This window comes from Pantherophis guttatus, chromosome 1, assembly GCF_059756535.1.
Source record: "Pantherophis guttatus breed Tessera chromosome 1, ASM5975653v1, whole genome shotgun sequence".
NCBI lineage: Eukaryota > Metazoa > Chordata > Lepidosauria > Squamata > Colubridae > Pantherophis > Pantherophis guttatus.
Window position 1 is genome coordinate 293792308 of NC_142063.1, and position 27900 is coordinate 293820207.

Below are 27900 nucleotides of genomic sequence, written 5' to 3' on the forward strand. Positions count from 1 at the left end.
CTTCTCTATGGGCCCTTCAGCCTCAGCATCATAATTTGGCTCAATTATTTAGAGATACCCAAGTTTGATTTCGATTTCTATATTATGAAATATGGTCATATTAGTAAAGGACTATCAGATCTTAACTGTAAAAAGCCAAATTTTAGGGGTTTGTGTGATTTTTAAAAAAATGTTTTATTGCCATCTTGAAGGAATCTGTTTTTTTGCAGCTGAGATCCATAGCCTTATTTTACAGCCACATCCCTGTGAACATACAGATTTGTTTAGAGAAGTGTTTTTCAACCTTGGCAATTTATGTGGGCTTTAACTCCCAGAATTCCCTAGCCAGCTCAGCCAGCTGACAGAGTAATTCTAGGAATTGAAGTCTACATTTCTTAAAGTTGCCAAGATCAAGAGACACTGTTTTAAAGGAATGAAGGCAAATATACATGTCTCAGGATAATGATGCAAAATTTGGGTCAATTTAATACTGGTTTAATTTATTGTCGATTCAATATTGGTTTAAAGCTTTGACTTTCTCCTCATGTGTAAGTATGTGGGGATAGAATATAACACACAAAGAAAATCTGGGGAAAGGAATGATGTGCAGATAGAATTATAAAATTAATATCTTTTTCAACCCTAAAATCCATACCCAAGACAATGTCTAATAATAATCAATGATGGTCTAGGATCAGTTTGAAAGAAAACCTGTCCACCACTGAATCCATTGTTGTCTCTCCCCAACATAAAAATGCAATCAAAAAGACTGTGGAAAATATATTTTTTCCCTTACACTCTCTAGTTAGCTGGTGGTTGTAGAGATAATTACTCTGGCCAATTTCATCATATCTATAAATGTTCCCATATTATACATATAATGTAATTCAGCATACTTTACAGTTTAGGAGATAATATGTGAGAATACTCAAAAGGTCAAAATCTAAAAATAATTATGTTCAGAGATATATAATGGGCTGTCAAATGCAGTTTTGTCCAATTTATATCAGCACTTTTTAAAAAAACTAAAAGCTTCCATCCTCTTCTAATTACAGTATCAACCTTCATCAGCCATCCTCTCCTAATGCTTCCTTAAATGAATCTTCCTTTTTCGTAACTATGGTGTGTTGAGTCAACATTTCCATTTAGCTGTTCTCCATCATGACACAAAGAAATATTTCATGCTGCCACCAGTGCCTGTCATTCTCTGCTTTAGCATGAAACACTGGTCAATGTGCTAAGCTATTTTCATTAGTCTGGCCCCTTGCATTTGAAAAATATTTGGAGACAGGCTTGCTATTTAAAACAAGTGTTTAGCTCATGGAAAAATGTATTTGAGGGAAAAGTTTATATTTACAAAAATGGAGCTTGTCATTTTTGATCTGTTAAATTCCTGAAGCATGAAAGGTTATGCAGTTAGTAATGATATTCTGGCCAGATTTTTTTAAAAATAAAAGAAATTGTGTGTCGATTCAATACTGGTAACTAGACAGAGGAAGTGGAAGTAAAAAGTACTTTTTTCATATATTGCTTTATGTAGACAGATTTTAATTGGATCATCTGGCTGACTTGGATTGTTTTCAGCAGTTTTAGAGGAAATTTCAAAGGGCTTTAAGAGCACTTCCAGATGGTTGCTTCCCACGCATTGCTGGAACTAAACAGGAGAAAGGGGGAATATACCTTAGGTTTTGCTCCCCAGTTGATGTGTCATCTCTGTAATGTTTTCTTTTTCTTTTATTTTTTGTCAGAAAGGCATTTGCCACTAGTCCATTAAACCATAATAGTGCATTCTGACTCATGGAGGGAAGGGGTATTCACTGCACCTTTTTTCCATTTTCACATTTTAAAACTGAACCTCTGAAAACTGGACATTTGTCATTGCATATTAGTAAAGTGATCTGTGAAGGACTGAAGGAGCTGCTGCTGGGTTATGTGGCCTGTGACTCAAGAATTTCCCAGTTCTGTTATTAAAGTGACAGACATGCAGATTTGCTCCTAGAGAAAGGGCTTTTCTGCATGGCAGCCAGGCTTTAGCTATTTGTCTCCTCTGCATAAACCAGCTCGAAATAAAGCCCATTAATGAAATCTCTTTCCATCTTTTCCTCTGCTTTGACCACATTGATCGCCCCTGATGGGTGGATTCCCCTACTTCTTTTAGCCTACCATCCATACCCAGAAAATAGGCACCAATTGCTTTTTCTTGGGTAGACAGACATATCTTTTGAGCACTATAAGGAGAAAATTGGCAGAACTCTTGTCAATGTCATCCAGTTCTTAAAAAAAATAAACTAAACCTAACCAAAGGAATACAAGAAGTCCTCAGTTAATGACCAGAATTGGGAATTTCCATTGCTAAGCAATGCAGTTGTAAAGTACAACATCGTGTGGCAGTTCTGGCAGTTCAACTTGCCACTATTAAGCAAATCTTGTGACACTGTTAAGCACAAAGTCACGTAATCACCATTTGTCACCTCCTGCAAGTTGCCCCATTGATTTTGCTTGTCAGAAGCCAGTAGTGAAAGTTGCAAATGGTGATCAAGTCTGTTGTGATGTCATAATTGTGAGTTGGTCATCAAACACTCATATCTTGATGACGTGATCACAGAAATGTTGCAATGGCCACAACTTCAAGGACCAGTCATAAGTACCACTTGTTTAGCACCATCATAAGTTGGAACGGTCAGGGAACAAGTTGTTACATGTTGACTACCTGTAGCCTGGGTCATTCTATGGAATTGGCAAGAAGAGAGGGAGGGAAGAAAATCCAACCTTTCATGGCCAGCAGCTCAGACTCTGAGCTTTTATTTAAGAAGAGCAGTGAGCTCAAGCCTCTGTTGGCAACAACTGTTCATTTAGCTAGATGTTGTGTGCCTCGATTCAGGACTTGAAACCTCGCAACCTGGACTCTGGATCTGGTCAGCTGATGATTCTTCTATAACATTTGGACCAGGGGTGGGTTCTACTTACCTTTACTATCGGTTTGCATCATGTCCGCATGCGCATGCGCACATCACCTATGATGACGTCCAGGTCAGTGGGCAAAACCTCCCGCCGGTTTTACTACCGGTTGTTGTAAACTGGGAGCAACCCACCACTGATTTGGACCCATGGACTTCTCTTGGCCACTCTTTGCCTGCTGTTTTGGATTTAAAATTCTCTTAAGGTAAGTTTGCTGGGGGAACTTGCTTTCTCTTCTGTATGTGCATTTGCATTCACCTTTCCTTTGCCGCTTGTTTATTTGCTTCACAAACTTCTCAGTAAAGTTTGAAACCTCTCCAGGATGTTTGTGCCTGTATCTCCTAGGAAGGACACAATCTCTCGTGGCAAGCAGCTCCAATACAAAACAGCCACTGAATCAAGAGAACTGAGGTCAGAGATGTATTTCTGTCCATGAGCCATTTGGAATGAGGCATTTCTAGTGGATGGAGTATGTAGGATGGATGTTATACTGGCTCTAGCAGAAAGAAGATACTCTATTTTTGAAGTGAGAAATCTCAGATGAAATCACCATCCCAGCATGCAAGGGGAGGGGGAGTTTTAGGATGACATCATCCATTCCTACAACCCCATAATGATAGGGGATCCATGCTCAACCTGGGACAAGCAAAAGGACAGATCAACCCAGTCTCCATAATAGAAGAATCTTAACTGAGAATAAATGCACATCATAGGAAGAATCATATTTCTACCACTATGGTCACTGGGTTCTTGATCTGATTTAAGAGAGCCTTTCTTACATGCTTATGTAAAGTGACATGTCCCATTTTGAAGTGAAATAATATAACTTATCATTTATATAAAGAAGGGGTTGGCCCGAAAACCTTTAAATCCAGAATCTGAAATTACAGAGCTAATCTATAACCACTTCAGTGGAAACTTAGTAATTTTGTAGATGCAATCTTACAGCAAAAAGTCTTCCTGTTCTTAACTTTCTTTCCTTCTGCCAGTATTTTTAGCATCAGTCTCAATAATTTATTTATTTTTTTGTCATCTGGAATTACTTAAAATGGTAAAATACATAAGACATTCTTAATTCGGAAGTAAAAACTGGTTCAAAATATGCTGGCTCATTTCATTAGAAACCTAATATTTATAGCATCATATTGCACACCTGCAACCCTATGAGGAATTAATCTATTTAAGCCAAACATCTTATGAAAATCCGTGATAAAATATAATTTCAGTCAATTCTACAAATACAGGATTGAAATGAAAAACTGAAATGAAACTGTATCAAATTCCTTGTAAAATGGATTTTTTTTTTGGTGGATTCTCTACTTAAGGTATCTTGTTTTTTCAAATCCCTTTCATTTCTTCTCTTCTCAACCTAAATCTATGGGTGGATTTGTTAATAAAATCCAGGTAGTATGTCTTACATTTTACCTTGTCCAATTCTCTGACAGTCTCTGTCATCTTGGTCTAACATGACAAGAAATACCTCTGTTAAATTATCAATAACTGTTACAGGATCCTGAGTAAAGCTTCATGGAGGAGTTTGCAAGGTTTAAAGTGGCACTTCACTAGGAACATCTTAGGGCTGTGTGATTATCTAGCTGTGTTGCAGAAGAAGAAATGCAATGCAGTCTTTAAGTGAAACTTTCATGGAATAACAATCCAATTGCCATGAGTATTACTATATGTGAGTTATATGTTATTTTGAAGAAAAAATGTGTCCTTTCCAATATAGAATAAATGCTGGGCAGATACATTTTCCTGCATTTTTCTCCTCCCCCTTCCTATTTATTTTGATGAAAAAAAAACTTTATTGCAATTTGTTCTGAAGGAGAAAAGAATTCTAGTTAAATTCTCATGGGAGTGTAACCTTACTTGGCTACAAGTTGAATTAACAGTAGGTGTGAATATCCTTTGAATTTTTTTAATCCTCTCTTCCTTTCCCTTGCTCACCCTCTGTAGGGTCACAGTGCTGCACTAGATAGAGATAGATTTGAAAGCCAGCCGCTTTGATTTGCCTGCATGACCTGCCTTGCTTGGAACGCAGTGCAGAGAGCAATCAAAGAGCAGCTGCCTCATCCTAGATGCACTCAGTTGATGGTACTGGCCTTACTTATTTCATCCTGCACATCTTCCACTGAATAAGAACAAACTATGAGGTTGAGTATAGGTGCCATTGTTTCTGCCCTTGCTTCCTTAGCTCAGCATATTATCCAGAAACTAAGGGTGATTCCTTCCTCTGGATGGTCTGCTGCTCCCAGCCTTTTTTTAGTGCATTGTTCCCAAAGAAGAGATGTGTGACTTGTGAGGGGAAGCCCTTGGAGCTACTGGCAAGTACAAACTTACCCAAAACTTACCTTGCAATTGAAAGGGGGGGGAAAGGGTTGAATGATCAAAACCTATTGCTTTGGCAAAGACAATCTATGGCCTCCTCTTGCTTTCCCTCTTTTTGGGTAGTACAACTGAGAGGATTTGTTTCTAAGCCACCACTATTATGATACCAAAAGAGAATTTAGATGAGCAGGTTAGAAGATGCATTGCTTCTTTGGTGATTAACCCACCATACTGCACTGCTCAGAGAGGGATTGAAAGCAGACCTATGCAAAGCTTTCTCCGTGTGTGATGCGGTTTGTTTGATTTTGACTCACTAGTATCCGTGAATCCAATGACTGGATTTAAAGCAGGATTTGCAGGTTAGTGTAATGCAATGAACCAACCCTTATTCATTCTCGAACAAACCATAGATAAAAAAGCCTTTTCCTCAGCAGGAAACTGTAGAAAATTCTAAGCCTGACATTAAATACTCTTTTTTAAAGGGAAAAAAAATAGAAGAACAAGGATAAGAATAAGAAAAGGCTGAATCTGATAGACAATAGTGTCTCTTGCTGTAAGAAATTCTATCAACTAAAGCAGTGTTGTTTCCTTTTGTTGAAACCAAGCGTTTCATGCTCTTTAGGCAGTAATCTAAGAATAAAGGAACTGTGCCTTACATAAAACAATTCTTCTGTGTTTAGTGAGAATTGCTTCCACCTTCTGGTTGGATAATAGTACTGAATTATTACTAGAAATTAAGTGATAATTTATATTCCATGAGGGCAATATCTATTTCACAGACACAGTTTTCGTAATCATATGTTGGACAGAACTTATCCATGGGAGAGGGATGCGACTTCAATCTAGATTTCCCATCCACCCCTTTCTCTGGGGAAACTATGTTCATATACTACTATGCACAAAGGGATCTAACACTTATCACATAGATCTGATGCATTTGCAGATCTGCTATCATATGTCTTCGGTAGCCAATGGAAATAGATTTTTGCAAAGCTCTATCTTATTATCCTGGATGCATGACAGATAAGACTATGGGACAATTGACACTAAGGGGATGGCTAGTAGGTGCAATCCCACTTCATCCCTCATCTGATACATATATAGAGGAATCTATGTATCTCTTAGCATTTTAAAGAATATAAAACATCCCTTGTGAATCTGGTTAGAGCCTCAGAGTTTGAAAGCTTACTCTACCATGTACCTACCCAAATTCATTTCATCAGAAGCCCTTCTTTCAAGGGCAAAATCATTTCCTATCACAGTGATGGCTGCCTTATTCTCAAAACACATAACTCCTGCTCCAGCCCATCCTCCTGATGCTTTTACTCGCAACAATCTGTTTTCTCCCTGACAGCTTTTATGACAGCTCTTTGGGGCAACAGTGGCTTCTGTGAAGTGACGAGTACAGTGTGTTTCAAAGCTGTAGCATTATCAGTTTTAGCTGCTGTGGGAAGGTGCACTTATATAAGCTTGGAAAAATCAGGCCACTGAGGTTTCTATGGGCATTGCGAAACTAAGGAATTGTTTTTAAAATGTCTAGATTTGAACATCTCACGAGATTGGTTATTGAAACTGACTATAGAATGAGCAAATGCAAGATGAATTTGGGATGGAGAGGGTATCCCTGACACAGCTGATTTAAAAAAAAACCTGTAGCCAATGTGATAATTCAAATCAGTGTACATTAAGACAGAATATTGGACTGAAAACCACAAGCAATCAAATGACCCTGCAATTGTAGCGCTATTCGTCACTAAAAGAATGTAGGGCCTTTCTACTACTCCAAATTTAGAAGGCATATATACTTTGTCTTCACTTATGGATATTGGACTAAGCTGTTCGCCACATGGGTATTGAACATCAGTCATGATTTGGTAAATGATGCCACAGTCACAGCCTGGGTTAATTATTAAGCATTGGACCTCATTGTTGGGCCATTATTTAGGACAGGGGTGTCAAACTCGCATTGTCACATCATCATGACATATCATGACTTTTTCCCTTTCGCTAACCTAGGGGTGGGCGTGACACATCCAGCCCAATGGCTGCAAGTTTGACACCCCTGATTTAGGGCATCCGTTGGCCTTAATCTGGTATCTCAGCTAAAAGAGGCTCCAGTATAGATCTGTCACTTATAAATATGGGGTTTGCCAACAGCAACATCAGAGGTCTTTTAACTTATACCTGCCATTAGCTTTCAAAAGAATCACTACTGTGGTTAATTGTAAATCCATGTTGTGTTAGTTTTTATTGCATATTATTGTACTTATTGTTTGGCAGTTTGTCCTGCAAATCACTTAGAGTCCGTTGAATGGAATGTCTTTTAAGTCTGTAAATCATAGATTTTTAAAGAATCTAATGAAGCTTGCTATACTACTCTCCATTAGACTGACAAACAAGGATCATTTGTCAAAAGAGGAGTAGCACAATATTATACAATTAGCATATGCAAATTTTGATCAGCTAGATGGTAATCCAAATGGTCATGGCAATCCCAAAAGTTAAGTATATATTTGAATGGAAGATTAACCAAAAACTATATAGCTTAAACATGCTAAGGGATATCTTATTTAATTTATATAGCTGCCTAATCACCATAGTGAATCCGGATATTGTTGCCAAGAAAATTAAATCAATGAATTAATCAATGATATAATCTCAGACCGTTGTCAAAGTTTCATTATATTGCTTTGGATAATCAAAAACAAAAAGAAAGAGGTATAAGCTACATAAAATCACTCAAAACCAATATAAAATGCAATGTAGCATACAATAATTAAGACAATCCATATCTATCTTATTATACCGTCTGCTGTTCCATGCAGCAGCACCATACTTGCCAAGTTAACAAAAGGAATTCTATGAGCTGCCATGTGATTTTGCAGTCCTTGTTTCCAGGTAAATAGTTTATTTAAAAGTTATCCATGTTTGTGTTACGGGGTGGGGGGCTATCATGGCATTACAGGTGTTCGGATGGCAGTATCAGTAAATACAGTAAATGGAATGGTATGTTCTGATGGTATCTGCCCTTGAGAAGTGCTGAAGGGAGGATATTAATCTCCCCCCAAGGGCAGGCTCACCCCAATCTTGATGGCCTCTAAGAACGGCCTGAAAACCTGGATTTGCCACCTGGCCTGAGCATCAGAGAGTGGCATGGAGCCTACAAAATGGCAGCCCTGTTCTTGAAATATTGTGCTCTCTCAGCATTGTATAGTTTCTGATTGTTTTTAATTGTTCTAACTTTTTGTATTGTTTGTATGCTTGTTCTATTTTTTGCTTTTTGGGGTGGGGGGCAATTGTTTATGTTTCGGAGTCATAAATGTGAGATGGGTGGCTATATAAATTGAATAAATAAATAAATTGCATAAACATGAACATTTTGCAACATTTCAGGAGAATAAAGTCTTTAAGATTTGGATATACCTGGTCTTATATAACCAACCATCAGTTACTGCATTTACAAAAGTCTGTTCCAATATACATGTCTGTTGCAGCTCAATCTTTCTTTGTAGAAGAGCTAGAATACTGCAGGTAGATGTGAGAAAAGAGAGGGCCTTTGGAAACTCTACATTTTTTTTTTTCAGATGAAGCAAACTTCAATAAAGATACGCAAGATTTCTATGACCAAGTCACACCCCTCCAAAAATGGCTGGGCCTTTCTTTAGGCACATTGGTTTTTAATGTTAAATTAAAATCCAAATTGTCCCACCAGTATCAACTAAATGTGTATCATAGCCAATTTTGCTGATGGCTTCTCAACAAAATGAAGAAAAACACATTGACTCCTGTATCTAAAAGGTTGTCACTGAGAGCTGACAGATCCAGGTGATGGCTGTCACAAATTCTCAGCTCTTGCCAAGAGTCATTTATCGCATTTGTCATGTATTATGGAAATCAGTCGCACAGTGGGAGATGATATAGAAGGACACAGATCGTCTGCAGAGACAAAGGGAACGCAACGTGGACTGCAGCATTTTTCTGGGACAGTCTCTGAGGCTGGCCTTCCCAACAACATTAGCCTCACTGGCATTTTCCAGCGTCTTAGAAAAGAAATAAATTGCCCTCTCAGAAGTGTACTAGTTGAGCTTTCCCACTAGGAACATTGGAGGGTGGCATAAGGGATTTTACATGTATCATGGCACCATCACATAAATGATCAAAAGATATAATTCATGCCAGTCACAACTTTTGCTTGCAACTTGCTGTAAATAGAGTTTGGACTGAGGAGGAAACATTAGAGAGGAAGTGGATGAAAGGAGGGATCTCAGTAGGCATGGAAAGGGGGGTTAGGGAAAGTGGGAGAGGTAAAGGATGAGGGCCTTTTATGGCTGGAATTTAAAAAGGGTGACTTTGGAGTAGTAGAAAGGCATCTAAATCTTTTTTGTACATGTACATTTCTGTCCAAAAGGTGAGCAATCCATATTTTGGGCAAGGCCGGGTTATGTAGACCTTGCAGATCTGATCTCACATAAATTGGAGGCCAGCTCCTTTTGCATCCTTATTTGCTACTTCTTTTTCATTGTACATATGTAAATGGAAGGGGAAGCTAAAACACAAAAGCCTAATTTGCATCAAGTGTGAGCGTCTAAACAGGAAACAGCTGTATAACTATAATTAGGAAACAGGAGGCTTAAATCCTTATGCCTAATTTATTCATCTATATAACAAGTCCCTTGTGGAGGGGTACTGATGTTCTGCAAAGTACAGGAGACAGAATAAGGGACTCAAGCAAACCTCCTGAGAGCAGTAATAAAAACAGTATGAACCTATTTTGACATACCTATTGCTGAATACTTTGAGGAGTTAAAGCATATTGGAAAGTCTTGTAGGGGACATAACCTACTAAATAAAGCTATTGCCTTGTGTCTCAGGTTGACAAGAATTACCCCTGGGATATTAATAAGGTCATGCTGTTATTTCTTAGCACTTACATTTCTTTGAAGAATTAACTTACTTAATTACCTGCCTCCATTACACTTGCACAGTTTAGACTTTTCTACGCTGTGCTACCCATCAAGATGCTGAGGAGGGAGGAGCAAAGAAGTAAGATTAGGCTCCCCTGGACGTATATAACCATCAGTTACTTACAGAATTCTGCCCCAGTATACATGTCCGTTCCAGCTCCTTTTTTGTTTCTAGAAGAGCTAGAATATTGCTGGTAGATGTGAGAGAAGAGAGGACCTTTGGAAACTGTGCAGGTATTTTCTCAGATGAAGCAGATTTCAGTAAAGGTATGCAAGATTTCTATGATCAAGACACACCTCAGCAAAAAGGGCTGGGTCAGTCTTTAGGCACATTGGCTGCGAATGGTTTGTAACTTTGTTTAAAATCACTTAGACCCACCCAAGTGGGGCATGTTATTACACAAAGATTCAACTGTACCAAGTGCTTGTGCTTTTATTTTGAATCTTTTCAGCTTGTGGATCTGGTGGGTGCAGGCAGAATATCTGAAAATATGAGGGCTGCCTCCAACCCTACTCAACCATCCTGATCAACTACATTGGCCAGTTGGTAAACTAACACTTCCTTGTAGGAAAAATGTGCCCCTACTAATTTAATCAGGACAGTGGTAATATCATTAGTAAACTATATTTCCCTTGACTAAAAGAATTGGGAAAATACTGCCCACCCTTAAATTTTCATTTATGACTAAGGTGACCAGAAAATTAACAGCTTCACAACTCCATGCATATCTAGAGCATACTGATTGTTTGAACATATTTCAAACAGAGGGAATAAGGATTGCCTTTGTGAAGGATCTATGCTGGCAACTGGAAGGAAAATGCAGCATCTTTCAGTAGCCATCAGTACCATCAGCTACAGCATCTTTTTGAATGATTTCACCTTATCTCTCAAATATTTGCTAGGAACAACATTTTGAGGAGAACATTAAGAATTTCTGCATTAGCCCTATGTTACCCTGTAGGAGGAGTATATGCCAGCTCTGTTTGGTACAGATCAAAACATTCAAAACAAGTGGGCATTGCCCTAAATGAAACAGTGAGACAAGTCACGGGGTGTCTAAAACCAACCCCAATACTAAGGTGCATTATCCAGCTTGTATTCCGCTCCACTCCAAAATCCTGTTGGGAAAGTGCTATGCAGAAAGAGTGGATTAAAACAACATGTACAGAAATGCACCTATTATACGGCCATCAACCTCTAAGGTCAAGACTGAGATTGAGGAACAGCTTCCTCAAAACTTCTGCTCCTCCTAATAACTGGCCACTACAGATCGCCCTGGAACTATGGAAGATGAATAAAGAGCTACCAGGCAACTGGTCACAACCATACAACTGTCTGCAGCCTGGTCAAGAACAACCTTGACCTGTATGGAAATCGCTAAATAGATTGCATGCCAGAATAGGAAAATCAAAGAAAATAGAGCTTCCCTATAGAAGATATTCTGTGTGAATGTGGAGAAGAACAAGTCATCTCACATATGCTAGTGTGGATAAAATGTATGAAGGAAATGTATGTTATTAAGACCAGCTGCCTGCAATTACTGCAGGTTCGAATCTCGCCAGGCTCAAGGTTGACTCAGCCTTCCATCCTTTCTAAGGTAGGTAAATTGAGGACCCAGTTGTGGGGGCAATAAGCTGACTTTGTATAAATATACAAAAGGATGAAGGCTATTGCTTAGAGCATTGTAAGCCGTCCTGAGTCTCCAGAGAAGGGCGGCATATAAATCATTTTTTTTTAAAAAAATCCTAAATTAAGCATTGATACACCAATTAGCAGCAATGGGAGGGCAGTCCAGTAAAAAAGGAAAGACTCTAATATTGGGCAGTTCTTCCAGCTTGACAATCAGCTGTTTAGTAGGCTTATTTTGACATTGGATTTGGCACACTTCTGAAAGAGCACTAAACCCAATTTAATCAGTGAGGAAAGTATGCGATCCACCAAGAAATGGGGCTTGTTTACATAAGCTGAAATTGTCAGTAAAGTACTAGGCTGTATTCAGAGTTATCTGATTGCTCTGCCAAATCAATATAGGTAGTCTTTGACTTACAACCACAACTGGAACTAGAATTTCCATTGCTAAGCAAGGTAAGTGAGTCGCACCTAATTTTACAACTGTTTTTGCCATGATCGTTAAGCAAATCCAGCTCCCCCCATTGACTTTGCATGTCATAAGATGCCTGGGAAGGTCACAAACATGGCCCTTGAATGCTGCAATCATCCTAAAACATGCCAGTTGCCAAGTACTCAATCTTGATCATGTGACCATGAGGATGCTACAACAATCATAAGTACAAGGACTGGTCATAAGTCATTTTTTCCAGTGCTGTTATTGTGGGAATGCGGGTTCAGCTGGATACTCTCTAAAGGGCCCTATTTTGTTCTCTCTTTGTTCAGAACATAGACTGTATTTGAAAAGATAAGAGACATCTCTTGGCGGAACATTCCTGAGAAGTGAGGTAATCAGATAGCAGGAGATGGGCCTCTCGCCTGGTAGTAACTGATTCCATATAGCCAGAGTTAAGTTTTGTTTTTTACACCTCAAGTATCGCTTTCCTAGAAATCACGTGATTTACTGTAATAGGTAAGAATGTGAAACTTATTGGAGAATATATGGATGTTTTTCTATCTCTTGTATGTAATATGAGATGTGTAGCCATAATAACGCCTTCTGATGACGCTGTATTTTGATAACTAATAAAAGAGATGGCAGGTTTTTGTTCGCTGCTCCATCATCCCGAGAAGCACCTGAGTTTGTGTATTCTCTAATCTGGACCATTCATGATGAGCCCGCCAAGTTGATTCCAACATGTTATGACATCAGTCACCAAAAATAGTAAATTGAGACCTATCTGTAGTCAGCAAAGAGCATAACAATATCTTCATTTAGACACTGCCAAATGTTACAGTTGGCTTATGGGAGGAAATACTACTTTAAAACAGTTAAGGATGACTTAAGCTTGTATCATGGGCTGGGAAGAAGAAAAATGCAATGTCATAGGTACATAGCAAAATAAATAGGTTGCTGAGGTCTGTTTGGACCTCGGTTAGATACAAGTGTGGGATGGCCCCATGTCTTATACCCACAGCTAATAATGTTCAAAAATTATAATATCTTGAGCTATTTGCCATGCTCCCAGACTGTTTTTTTCCCCAATATCAAAATCCAACAGCACACAAGTAACCCTTCTATTTAGTTAAAAGTGTCTATCTTCTCTGCTCTTTTTGCCTCACACTGCCAGGTCTGTTTGGATGTATTTTCTCATAACCAAAGCAAGCATAGGCAGGATCTGCAAGGAGACAAAGGTATAATCCTGTTTCCCTCCACTTTCAGACAGCCCAGCAATTAGTAATAGGCCAAATAGATATAAATTAAAGCTGTAAAAGCAAAGTTATGCTTACAGATAATATCACTGCTGTGGTTGTCCCCCGTCCATCCGTCCCCCCCCCAAAAAATACAAAATTTGTTTTTGATTCCTAGAATTTAAGAGCATTTTGTTTCCAAACATATGTAGTATTTTAGCTTTGTGTATACTGACATCTAGTGGCTACAAACTTAATCTGAATTGAAGAATTCTGCCAAATCCAGCGCAAAAATTTGTTCATATATAGATAAGGCAGACCCTTTGATTCCGTTTTTTAAATAAAGAATTATGCACCTTCTTGTCCCTTAATATAATATTTTTTATTCTCCTGAGTATCTAAATAACTAATCATGGATGAGTTTGGAAATAGGATACACATGTAGCTCAAGAACTATATCAACATGTTTAAACCAAACAATAACTAAGATTGGATTGAGACAAGCAATGATTTGCTTAGCCATGGTTTGTAGAATAAATTGCAATTTGGGTTTCCCCCCACATTCTAAGCCAAACCCAAATAAAGTATATGAAAATGATGAAAAACCAATCTAAAGAAACTGCCATATACTAACAAAATTCATAAATCAACCAATAGAGAGGTGTTTGTATCTTTACAAAAAGAGGAAATCTCACCTTCTTAAGAATTCCACTTGTTTAAAATATTGCAGGCTTTAAAAGATGGTATGTTCTCAAGCGGTGGTTCTCCTCCTTTCTCTCTGACCGGTCGCAGTCTGTGTTGACAGGGGGACAGAGGTCGACCCCGAGGCCCCTCATATGTGGGGTGCCGCAAGGGTCAGTCCTCTCGCCTCTCCTGTTCAACATTTATGTGAAGCCGCTGGGCGAGATCATCCGTGGTTTCGGGGTGGAGTACCATCAGTACCATCAGTACATCCAGCTGTACATCTCCACCCCGGATCACCCCAACAATGCCCTTGAAGTGATGTCCCGGTGCCTGGAGGCCGTACGAATCTGGATGGGGAGGAACAGGCTCAGGCTCAACCCATCCAAGACTGAGTGGCTGTGGTTTCCGACGTCCCGATATAGTCAGTTGACGCCATCACTGACTATTGGGGGCGAATCATTGGCCCCCACGGAGAAGGCTCGCAACTTGGGCGTCCTCCTGGATTCACAGCTGTCTTTAGAAGAGCACTTGACGGCCGTGACCGGGAGGATTTTTCATCAGATTCGCCTGATTCGCCAGTTGCGTCCCTTTCTGGATCGGGACTCGTTACACACGGTCACTCATGCCCTTGTCACCTCCCGCCTGGACTATTGCAAGGCTCTCTACATGGGGCTCCCCTTGAGGAGCACCCGGAGGCTCCAACTGGCGCAGAGTGCGGCCGCGCGGGTGGTAATGGGAGCGACATGGCGTTCCCATGTAACACCCCTCCTGTGCGAGCTGCACTGGCTCCCGGTGGTCTTCCGGGTGCGCTTCAAGGTTCTGGTTACTACCTTTAAAGCGCTCCATGACTTAGGACCCGGGTACTTGCAGGACTGCCTACTACCACCAATAGCCTCCCACCGGCCGGTACGCTCCCATAGAGAGGGGCTCCTCCGGGTGCCGTCAGCCAAACAATGCCGACTGGCGGCCCCCAGGGGGAGAGCCTTCTCTGTGGGGGCACCTACTATCTGGAACGAGCTCCCCCCAGAGATACGGAGGATCCCGGATCTGCGCACCTTCCACCACGCCTTAAAGACCTTACTATTTCACCAGGCCGGCCTGGCCTAATTTTCCCCCTCTTTTAGAAAAGATTTTTAAAATTTTAAATATCTTTTAGTATTTTATATATTCAATTTTAAATTGGTTTTAAAAGTTTGGGGTTTTAAATTTGTCGGGGCCAAAATTATTTAATTTGATTTTATTCTATTTTTTAAATTTTGTATTGTATGTGTTTTTATTGTTTGGCTGTGCACCGCCCTGAGTCCTTCGGGAGTAGGGCGGTATAGAAATCTAATAAAATGAAAAAATGAAATGAAAAATGTTGCCAAATTGGGTAAATCCTACCTGTTTCTGTCAGTTCTATTAATGTTAATGGTTTTATTGTTGATTCTTTTGTTACCAATGCCTGCCTCAAATGCCATTTGTCAGCCACAAGGTAGGATATAAATTAAATAATGGTCAAACTATGAAATTCATTTTTAGGAGATATACATCTCCTTAAAAGGGGACTATTCAAGTAAAGGAATATTAATGGGCTATCATTAAGAGATGTGAGAGAAGTAATATCCTGGATTGGTTTTTTTAGATGCTACCTATTTTCTTATAGACATCATTAATATTATACTTATCAATTTCAGTCTTTCATCAAGCAAATTTTGTCCTACCTTGTCCTACCGTGACCAATTTGTTTAATGACTGTTCAGTTACAACAGCACTGAAAAAAGTGACTTAAGACTGCTTCTTGCATTTACAACCATGGCAGCATCCCAAGGTCATGTGATCACCATTTGTGAATTTCGGAGTGGGGGAGGGGGGCTTCCAACAAGCTAAGTCAATGAAGAAAGTCACATTCCCTTTACAACTGCAGCAAAAAGGCCATAAATCGGTCATGATTCACTTAACAACTGCATCACTTAGCGACCAATGTTCTGGTCCCAACAGTGGTCATAAGTTGAGGACTTCCTGTGCTAGGAATTAATTCCATTCTTTCAATTGCTGAAATTGATTTTCTTTTAATTGCGTGATTGTTACCACTAGTCTGTGTTGCTAAAAGAGGGGAAGGAAGTGGCATCTTCTTAAGGGACTTATAACCTCCAGATAAGCTTTTTATTCATACTGAATATTTTTAGGCTATGCTGTAAACTTAGAAAGTGTTACAGTCAGGGCCGGATTTAGATGAAAAGAGGCCCTAGGCTATTCCACTTATGAGGCCCTTTCACCTATAGTGAAAGTGTAATTTTAATTTTGCTAACAATTTGAATGTAGGCCCCTCTTGATCTTGAGGCCCTAGGCTGAAGCCTAGTTAGCCTATAGGAAAATCCGGCCCTGGTTACAGTGCATTATTGAAAAACAAAACAAAGGACAAGTTACAAGAATCAGGCTTTGGGCTGAAGCTTCCCCAAAGCATGACACCCAATTGAGATGTTCTCTCTTTCTGGATCCAATAGGGAGTTTTTTCTGTGATGGATAAAGTACGTGGGGAAACTTAAAATGTCAAAATAACTTGTAGAACTGTATATTGATGGATTCATTTTGCTTGCTTGAATGCACATAGTTTAGTAATTTCAAATGCATAGTTTAGTAATTTCAAATTACTAATAGTTTAGTAATTAGCACTTAATGCAAATTAAGTGGACATTTCGGGAATGGAAGTCTGGGATCTCCAAATGTCTGTTAAATCAAAAACTAACTCACTTGTAGCAATTTACATCCACAAGTAATGCTATCATTACACAAATGACACAAATCACTGTAAGCAATGTAAAATAAACACTTTGTCCATTATTGGGGGGGAGATGCCTAGGCAGAAATGTGGTTCATTGCATCCAGCCTGTTAAATAGATATGTTAAATCAAGGTCTCATTGTACTGAACTATATTTTGATGTGCCCCATCCCCCAAAAGGGGGCCTGGAACAACTATTGCCATTGTGTCCTTAACAAGATTTTCTGAAAATGCCATTTGCACAAACACCCTTATCAGCTGTTTGGACAAGAAAGGCCCGATTGTGTTTTTCCCTGACTGAAACATACTCCCTTTTTTTTTTGTAGTGGTGATTGAGCCTTACTTTGCTTTGAGGAGGGCATTTGTTTTTAAAGAAACTATAGCGATCCGAAAAAAATATTTGATCATTTACTTTGTTTTATTGTTTTGTTTACATCTTTTGTCACCATTGTTAAGCATATTTGGCATCCTTTTGTGATGGAGAGGTAGGTTACAAATTCAAAATCCCTTCTTGGTAAGCAACCTCTCATTAAGGAATATTCTGTTCTGGAAGTACAGCTAGTCCAAAGTCTCCGGTTGCATTTAGAAAGAGTAAAGATATGGTTTTATTACAATGTACTTATGGTCCTCTAGAAGGGCAGATATACCACCATTGTATTTTATTTTACTTCAGGAATAAAGTATTTTTTATCTTTTTATTTCCTTTCATAAATAAAGTATTTACTTCATGAATAATAAAGATACTTCTATGAATGAAAAATCCTTCTGTTCGGGTGAGAGTGGACAGCTGTATTCAGACAGGACCTTTGCATTTCCTCAAGGTGTAATTTTTCTGCAAAATACAAAATAACCCATTTTAGCCTGCCAAAATCACCAGGTGGATCCATAACAGAATGTCCTGACCTCTAAGACCCAATTGTCCTGTTTATCAGATTCTTTTTCTTCCTAGCTCTTATTCACTGCTCTGAGACACAACTATATATGAGGCACAGAGGTGAAATCCAGCAGGTTCTGACAGGTTCTGGAGAACCGGTAGTAGAAATTTTGAATAGTTTGGAGAACCGGTAGCGGAAATTTTGAGTAGTTCAGAGAACCGGCAAATATCACCCCTGACTGGTCCCAGAGTGGGGTGGGAATGGGGATTTTGCAATATCCTTACCCTGCCATGCCCACCAAGTCACGCCCACAGAACCGGTAGTAAAAAAATTTAGATTTCACCAGTGATGAGGCATGTGTTTTGAAAGTATATGTACTTTAAAAACATATGTACTTTCAAAACATATGCCTCTTTCTTTAATGCATTTTTTTCAGTGCCATTGTAATTCCGAACGGTTACTAAGTGAAGTGTTGTAAGTCGAGGACTACTGTACTAGTAGTTAAATCGGAGATAACCAGAAGATTCCAGAGCTATAGCCTATAATGTGAATACAATAAAATAAAAAACCAAGGAGATTTTAATGGCAAATCGTTACCGAGTTGTTCCCTTGCAACCCCCCAAAATCAAAGAATTGCTTATGAAGAGGCCAACAGTTCTGCTCCGGCTGCTAGCCGTTGGTCGCGGTGTGGCAGGGAAACTCCAGGGGTGTCTGACAAATTACAAGCGAGTCCCGGCCCCCGAGTGGGAGGCGTAACGGGGAGAAGAGAGGAAAGCCCCCGTGAGCACGTGATCCCCGACCGCGTGGTTTTCCTATCAGGCACCGGGGCTTTCCGTTCCCCCCTCCGCTGGAGTCTCGCTCTCTTCAGACGGATCCATCGCCCCGGGCGGCCTTGGAAGTGCTCCACAGTGAGGCTCGGCTAATCAATCGCTGAAGCTGAGGCTCTCGCACCGGGCGGGATCACGCGCTCTGCGCTCGGCACATTTTTGGCGCCGCCGTTGCAGCCGCAGAGCAGAAATTGCCGCCTCTTTCTCGAGACTCAGCGGGAAGCTTTCCCTGGGGGCGTCGAGGGGTGGCTATGGCGGAGCCCGCGGAGAAGCTATACCGGGCCGAGTACGCCAAGAGCGGGCGGTCTTCTTGCAAGAAATGCAAGGAAAACATCGCCAAGGATTCGCTCCGCCTAGCTATCATGGTGCAGGTAGGGACTCTACCTTCCCTCTAAGCAGGCTTAAGAGCCTAAGACAAGCTCTGCAAGGCTTTCACCCTAGGCCACCCAGGCCCGGGAGCGCCACGTTGCCTGCAGAAGCGGCCGATTAATCGTCTTTGTGGCCGCCCCTCGGTGCTGCCTTTGCGCCTGATCCCCGGAATCGGTTCGATTCCGTTTTGTTATGTGCCACCGGTGGGTCAAGGCAGCTGAAGGATGCGGAGCGCAGCACAGGAGGAACCGCCCTTTCCCTTTCATAGCTTCCCTTCTTGTTGAGGATCTTCCGAAGATGCCCGTTTGAAATCATTTTCTGCCGGGCCCACCATAAGCTGCATGTCTCTTATCTTTTCACTTAAGAGGAAGTTCTTTGGGTTTTTTACGTCTGGGTGGGGAAATTTGAGCTGACAGTAGTTCCCACGTTGTCCCATTTAGGGCCGCGGGGTTTAGCTGCTCGTCCTGCAGTGGGCGGTGGATATCACCTATTTTTCGTCGATGGCTTTGCTTCATGTGAAAAATCACAACCAAGTCCAATACCCTCTTTTTCACAATATGGTTTACAGTACAACCCTCTTAAAGGTTTTGTTCAGAAGTGCACAGTTCCGAATAAATATTTATACAACTTTGAATGTAATGAGGCTTTTCCTTAGGGTTAGCAAATCTCTTGATCCTGATGCCTAGACTCAGTTGGAACAATCATAAATTGGACGTGGCTGACATATGGAATCGTTGAGTTGGAAGGGATTTTTAAAGTCTAGAATTAGGACAGCTATTGCTTGCTTTGTTAAAATAGCCATGCACTGCAATCATATTTTTCAATCTGTATTTGAATGCTGCATCCTGCAGTGGACCATAAAGTCTTCAAGCATACAGTTTTGACTGTAGTCTGATGTGTTGCCAAGAACAGTATATAGACAGATCTATTGAGTTAGGAGGAGTTTGTTCGCCAAGCAACACTGCATTCTTCCATCTCTTGATAGTTTACTATTTTTGCAATAAACCTATGGATTTGACTCCATTTGAGATAATAATAAAATAATGCAATTGGTAATCCTGACAATTTGTAACTCACTAACGGCAGCTTGATTGCAATAGGGTGAAATCAAATAAATGGAATAATAATGATACTGTATGGTGTAATGTCTTAAAACCTATTGTTGTGGAATGTGTACTGTATTCCATTCTCTGAGGAGTATGCAAAAGCATTTTGTTCATAACTTCTTACCTAGAAAAGTAGGTCAGGAAGAGAGCAAGCAACTTTAGATGTACTAGCAGGGGAACAGCGAGATGACTGAGTTTCTTATTCATCTATCTAGATGAACTTTGCTACAGAAAACTATTGCTGGATATAGTTGTGCACGCTGAGTTATTCTGTAGGCCCTTACCCTCTCAAGTACAACCAAAAAACTCTGCCCCAAAATGGAACACCCATTCACTGGTTAATGACATTATGTATTGAAGACTGCATTATGAAAGAAATAAGCAAACAAACTTGGTAACAATGGAAGTTCTTTAAAATGGGGAAAATTGATGATCATGGGACTATTTTTCTGGATTACTTGTACACTTGCCTAGTAACTTTATTTAATAGATTTTTTGTTTCGTTAAATCTTCAGTAATGTAAATCTGTCAGCAACAATACTGTAATAGACAACTTCATCCTATTTTTAGCTTCCACTCTACCTTTTCATTGATTTATTGTTATGAAATGTCTTGCTTTATCCATTTTGAAAGAGAAAACTGAGTGCACCAAATTAGATTAGATTTTGGTATACTGATATTTATTATTCAGAAGCTTCTTCCCCTAAATGCCCTGTACTCTTAACCTGGAAGTTCAGCCTCAAACCTCTTTATTGCATTCAATAATCCATATACAATGAGATGTACAAATATATAAAAACAAATATTTGGTAATCAGGCATACTCTAGTTCAAGAGTGTCAAACTCAATTTCATTGAGGGCCGCATCAAGGTTGTGTTTGACTGCGGGGGGGGGGGCATGGCCAGCTTGATGTCACTTGTGTTGGGGGCACCTGTGGTGGCCTGTGCGCTCTGCTAGAAAAAACGGGCTCCTGAGCTCCGTTTTCAGCTGTGACAGCCTCCTGCAACCCTCTGCCAGTGAAAATGGAGCTTGGGAGGGCTACCAGCCTTTTTGCTGGCAGGGGCACCGCAAGCCGGTCCTTTGCTGTTTCCATGGTGGCCCTGCTGGCCAGATCTAAGCACCCCGTGGGCCAGATCGAGGCCCCGGGCCTTGAGTTTGACACCCTTGCTCTATTTGATGGTGTGTCCTAATTATGGTACAGCAGTATGTGAATGATGGTTTTGATTTTTCAAATGCATGAGCCAAGTTTTTTTGAATATGTATCCAGAAAGAAAGTGGATGGCAAGATGTTACACTGTTCACCTTTCTTCAAAGTAGGGAAAGTGAAGATATTTGTTTGGTTCTGAGAACCTTGGGATCCAGGTTCTATTATTGTCAAAGTTCCTATTGACCTCCAGGTGATAATTGCACATGCTTTATCCTCCGAAGGAATATATGATTGGCCTAATTGTAATCCATTGTGAGGAGGTACTCCATGTAAAAGCCATAAGAAGCTAGTTTGGATTTGTAAGACCACTCCAACTTAAATTATATTTCTTTGTTAGCGCAATGGTTTGGAAGAGACTGGTTGGGAAAAATGAGATTTTTATCTAGTATCTAATCATCATTGTAGCCCAAAATTTTAAAACAAACACTTTAGTTCTGTGTAGGTAGCGTTGCATCTCCAAGTTCTTATTAAAGCCTGAGCAGAAGGAAGCAAAAGGAATAGAAGAATCACAATTACTTTTGGATGTTATAGAAATCTGAATAGCAAACCTATTGATAATACCTGCATATGGGAAGTTATAGAAACGAAAACAGTACTCATAGATGGGCATAAGTTGTTTATTTATAAAATGTATTAGCCGTCCATCTTGCCACACAATAACTCTGGGTGGTTTACAATATTAAAAAATAAAACTGTATAATTTATAATAATATAAATACAATACTATAAAATCAACCTAGCTAAAAAGATGGGGGGCGTATGATAACAGGGGGAGAGGAAGGAATCTGTTGTTACTCAATCAACCACCCCGAAACATGAAGCCCATTCGTTGGTGCTCCAAGCCAACTGGCTAAGCCAGATATTTAAGCTCTTATAGGTCAGGAGGGCTGGAGCTGACCTCACTTCATTTGACCGTACCCAAACAAATAAAACATCTGCAAAACTGGAAAAAATATATGAAATAGGGAAGGGAAATAATATACAAGGTGTATGAAACTGTGACTCTTATTAATAAATACATTTTTGTCTGGATTCTAATTGTACTGTATGGGCGTTATTTCTTACCCCAATTCAGTTGTATCAGTTTTCGTGCCTGAGGTTCTCTTTCCTCCTTCTCCTCCCCCCCCCCCAATTCTTTCTTTTCAGTCCCCTATGTTTGATGGCAAAGTCCCTCATTGGCACCACTATTCTTGCTTCTGGAAACGAGCTCAGCTACTATCCCATGCTGATCTGGATGGCTTCTCAGAACTGCGTTGGGAAGATCAGGAAAAAATTAAAAAACACATAGAAAGTGGAGGAACTGCAGCAGGTAAGCTACTCACTGATGAGAGAAAAGGCTGTCAGGTGAACCATTGACTTGAGCAGGTTTAGGAGCCTGTCATTTTTATGCTGAGAGCAGACTTCATCAATGAAAAAATGTTAGAAGGTCTCCAAAATATAATTGCTTAAGAAATTCTTTGGAAATAAGTTTCAGTGAATTACTATTGCTGTCTTCCTCTGGGGTCATTCTTGCATGTTCTAGAAAACATTAACTGTAACCAAGAATTTCTCTTTCTTAGACTGGTCTCCGAAAGTCTGTATTTATTCTTGAGCAAATCTAACTGATTTATGTATCTTATTTCTGTTGTCCCAAGGGATTCATTAAATCAGAACCTAAAAATTATTCCTTTCTTTTTTTTTTTTTTCCAGGAAAAGGTGGTGGCCAAGAGGGAGGTGGCAAACCTGAAAAAAGTTTAAATGATTTTGCAGCAGAATATGCAAAGTCCAATAGAAGTACTTGCAAAGGTTGTGAACAAAAGATAGAAAAGGTAAACATATGGGTAGTTATCTATATGTAAAGATGTAAACAATCACATAAAGCTACACAAACACTGTTTTTAATGGCAGATATGTTTTCTAAAGCAGAGGTCCCCAATCCCCCAGGCCACAGCTCACTGCCTGGCTGTGAGCTGTTTAAAACCAGGGCACCTGAAGCGGTGAGCGAGTGCATGCACACATATCCCCCCTTATGTGAGCAGCGGGAGAGTGCATGCATGGGTGTTCTGCTGCCGCTTGCACAAATGGAGCTACATGCACGCTTGGTCCCCACTCGTGCTGAACCATTCCCCCCTCCGCACACCAGTCTGCAAAGCCAGAAATCATCTGTCCAAATCAGAGGATTTCTGGTTATTTCTAAGACTTCTCAAGACTAATTTTTGTCTTTAAATCCCAATGAATATGGTCTAAATATGGTCTCTTGACTAAAACATTAATTCATTTATAATTATATAATAATTGAAGAGGCAAGATCAGAAATTGAAATTTCATGTGGTCTAGATTTAATTTGTTTACAAATTAAATGTAATAGCTTGAATAGTCATAAAATAAACGCTTCGACATTGAAGAAATGTAACCTGACATCTTGAAATTTTAATAGTTCTGTATTATTCCTGAAATGGAGGTGGAGCGGTAATTTTGTCCTTCTAATTTTTGGTCTTTATAGTAACACATAGTATCTATCCATCTGTCTATTGGCAATCTATTCAGTTTAAAGAAATAAAGAATAGAGAGATTTTAGTGTGAAAGAGAAAAATTGAAAACATTAAATTGGGACTGAAATAATCTGTTTATATTGAAGAATAGGGACTCATTCCACTTTTATTTCAGAAACAAAGTTCCTATTAATGTGTTTTTTGTAAAAACTGACTTTAACTTTCAGAAACAGTAAAGAAAACCCCAAATGCATTATTCTGAATTATTATTAATAAAATAAACAATATTAAACTTCTAGCTTGAAACCTTAGTAGGCAATTGGCTAGTTTTGTTTGTGAGTTTGTTTCTAATTTCTCTACACAGGGTCAGATTAGAATCTCAAAGAAAATGGTGCTCGCTGAAAAGCCACAACTGGGGATGATAGACAATTGGTACCATCTTGCCTGTTTCAGTAGCAACAGAACAGATCTGGGTTTTCTTCCTACCTTTAATGCCTCTCAGATCCAGGGCTTTGAGCACCTGAAGGCAGAAGACAAAGAAACTCTAAAGAAGCAGCTACCCTCTGTCAAGAATGAAGGGTATGTAGAAGATGCCAAAAAAGGTGCATATCATGCTATTTGATTTTGATCATTGTATGACAAATACTTCTAAAACACCAGTGTGGCTGGTGTTTTCTTATGTTGGCTATGGAAGATCTCCAGTTGTGACCATTGTGGAGAGGAAGCTGCAGATTAGCTAGTAAAAGCACTAAGCTTTTAAAGATTTTAAGCTTTCAATGATCAGAATGATAATGCAACATGGCAGATGGAGATTTTCTAATTCTTACAGTTTTCTATTGTTTTTGCAAGAGGGTTTTTTAAAATAACCCTCGACAAGTTTATTTTAAGACTTACACTATTTTTATATATTCCTTTCTACAAGATGGTGGGAGATAACAACTTTGATTTCTCCGTTACTATTCCACTGAGAATTGGTGGCACTTTACAGTGGCTTTTGAAGTTATAGATAAGGAGTTTGTGGGCCACAAGTTGCTTATTCCATCGTACTGCTTGAAACATGAGAATATTTGTATATTTATTAAATTTATATGCTGCCCATCTCACTATCCAAAGCGACTCTAAATGCAGAAGGAAGCACAGTTTCTTTGGTGTAGATAAGCTACATCTTTTTGCCTAGATAGCTGATGTAAATATTTGTTTTCTGTTTAGCTTAAGATTGTCTGGGTTTTTTCCTTCTCTTTCTCATTTTTTACTAAACAATTCGGTCATTGCAATATATTGTACCTGGGTCTGGAGGTTTGTCCAGAATCAGCAGGGAGTGTAAAACATTGAGGCTAAGTTGCTGAAGAGGACAAAAATGTGTCACGTTTATTCTGAAGACATTGCACTGGATGCCAGTTTGTAGAAGGTTCTTGGAATGACACACAAAACATATATATTTTAGGACCTAGATACGTGATGGAGCATTTGAACTTGTCACCCAGGATTCTGTGTGGGTGCCACATAATGCAGGAACATAATTCATTCTTGATACATAGCTGTGTTGTGGAATTCAGTCTCAGTTTAGTTATGGTTAGCACTGAATTTTATTACCTTTCAACATAACTATAAAACAGACTCCTTTATCTGGGTTTTTTAAAATCTAGATATCCATCTAGTCCAATGGTCCCCAACCTTTGGGGCACCAGGGACCGGTTCCATGGAGAAAGGTTTTTCCACAGACCGGAGTGGGCATGGTTTTGCATTTTGCCTGCATCTCACGAATGGGGCTTCACTTGTTTGCACAACCCAGTTGCTGGCATGTGGCGGCCCGGTGCTTGTCCACAGACCGGGGGTTGGTCTGATCTATTCCATTTGTTATTAATGTATTAATGTTGTTTTCTGATACAATAACTTTCAAATTATTTTTATCTTATTGCAAATTGTTTTCCATTTAGCTATACTTCGGGATATGTTTTCATAAAATGCTATATATAAGTTTTTTTTAAGCAAAAACAAAAATCTAAGCCAGTCTTCTATGGCAGCATGAGAAGTAGGAGTCACAATCCATTACACTGTTTGACTATCTTTTTAACAAATCTCCCAGATCCTTTTCGATTTTCCCCTACATGCTGAATTCTCTTTTGCTTTCTATTTCTATTCCTCCTGTTTTTTTGAGGAGACTACAACTGAAAAAATTCCTTAATTTTCTCCTTAAAATTGCCCTGGTGCACTCCTCAGTGAATGCTCAAGTCTTGCATCTTTCCAAAAAGCCATTGCGCTGGCATCCTGCCCAAACTTAAGAGACTGGAGATCATTTACCAATTTTTATAGAGAATTGAAAAGTGAAAATAATAGCAGTCACCAAGCAAAAATAGAATGAAGGAGATTCTGAAGGGATCATTAAGTGAAAGTTTTTCTTAGGATCATTTAATTCCAAATCCTTGTGCTGTTGAATTTCCCATTTTGATTTTTTTCAAAATGACTTCATACAGGAGATTTAACAGTAGTTGTTTGAGTTATTTCAGGGTTGCTGCAATAAAAAATAAAATATTAACACCAACACATACACACACCAACATACACACACAGAAACAACCCCCCCCCCACATAAGTGGCAGAGATAGAGGTAATCCTTGAGTTATGAGTATAATGGAGCGTGCTCATTCCATTCGTAACCCGAGGATTCGTGGGAGTGAATCTCGAACCTTGAATGGAATCACTCCCTCCATTCGCCCCACGCATTCTCTAATCGAATGTGAGGCTCTTTAAGTGCACATGAGGTATTTCAGGGTGGGAAAGGCTATGGGCGGAGGAGGGGGGGTAGTGATGGAACAGGCCACCTGCCTAAGACCACCCAAGGCCTCCCTGACCCACTGAAATACCTCATGCTCTCCACAATTGCTTCCCCCCCAACCTGCCACGTTGGATCACTTGTGTGAAGATCTAGCAAGCTGTCTCCTCTCCAGCCTCTCAGCCACGTGCACCCCTCTGCAGCGTCCTTTAGGCCTGCACAGGCCTCACCCGGCACGTTGCAAGCCAAAATGGAGTTCTGCAGGCCTTGCCCAGCATGTTGCAGGCCGAAATGGAGGTCCAAAGGGACGGATTATTTATTTATTTATTTATTTTATTAGAATTTGTCAAACAAAAATGAGAACAAGAATAAAAGAAAACAAAATACAATGACAGGGACAATAGGCACGTTAGTGCACTTATGTACTAACTTCATAAAATGGTGATTGGTTTAGATGCAAAATCTGGCCCCAGACTCAAATCTAGATCTTGTTAGTTTTTGCAAAATTGAAAACTTAAGTTTTTAGTACGGACACCACCACTGTATAGTTTTTGATCAGGGAAGTTTGCTACTGTAATGGTTGAAACACTGGAAGATAGATGCCACTTTCTGGACCTAGTTTCCATCAGTTTTACAGAAGGGATCTTTCCTAACAGAAGAAGAAAAAGAATGTGTAAAAAAAATCCCTTGTTAGAAATGAAAGGGGCGGTTTGTGGTTACATAATGGTTAGCTGAATTTCACAATTTTCTAAACCATAAAACATTGTTTTACAAACCACAGAATGGTGTAATTTGCTAAGGCTTCTTTGAAGGACAGTAATCTAATACCTGTTTGTGGGGATGAGCATCAAGTTATTCCTTCATTTTACTGGCATCTATCATATAATTGTTTGCATCAACCTGTTACCCAAGTACATCTAAAATATAAATATTGACAAGATGTCCTATTCAACAGAAACTAGTCTTGCTCATACCCCACAATGATGGCCTGATTGTAGGCTGCTGGAGAGGATGTGCTCTAATCTTCGTAGTGTTTTTATTGTGCCTTTTGAATGGTGGGTGAATATAGTTTATCTCTACTGATGGCTGGTTTGTCTGAATACAAAGCTTTCAGAAATTCCCTAGCATTTTTGGATTCATCTTGATTTATTAGCTTGCTCATAGTTTCCCAGCTGAAACTATGAGTCTACCGCATACGTTATGAAATTAAGGAGCTTTCATTGTATGCTCTGAACGTTAGTTGATGTTTATGGATGTGCTGTGCTACTCTTCTGCCTGTCTGTCCACATAGTGGCT

General features: G+C 39.6%; 1 protein-coding gene across 1 annotated transcript in view; it reads left to right on the forward strand.

The window, feature by feature from the left end:
• Positions 1-18567: 18567 nt before the first annotated feature.
• PARP1 (poly(ADP-ribose) polymerase 1) overlaps positions 18568-27900 on the forward strand; it is a 36252-nt gene continuing 26919 nt past the window's right edge. The window contains exons 1-4 of the mRNA XM_034427936.2: positions 18568-19049; positions 22507-22669; positions 23050-23168; positions 24196-24410. Coding sequence (XP_034283827.2) covers positions 18930-19049; positions 22507-22669; positions 23050-23168; positions 24196-24410 — 617 coding nt within the window. The 5' untranslated portion in view covers positions 18568-18929. The remainder of the gene's footprint in view (positions 19050-22506; positions 22670-23049; positions 23169-24195; positions 24411-27900) is intronic.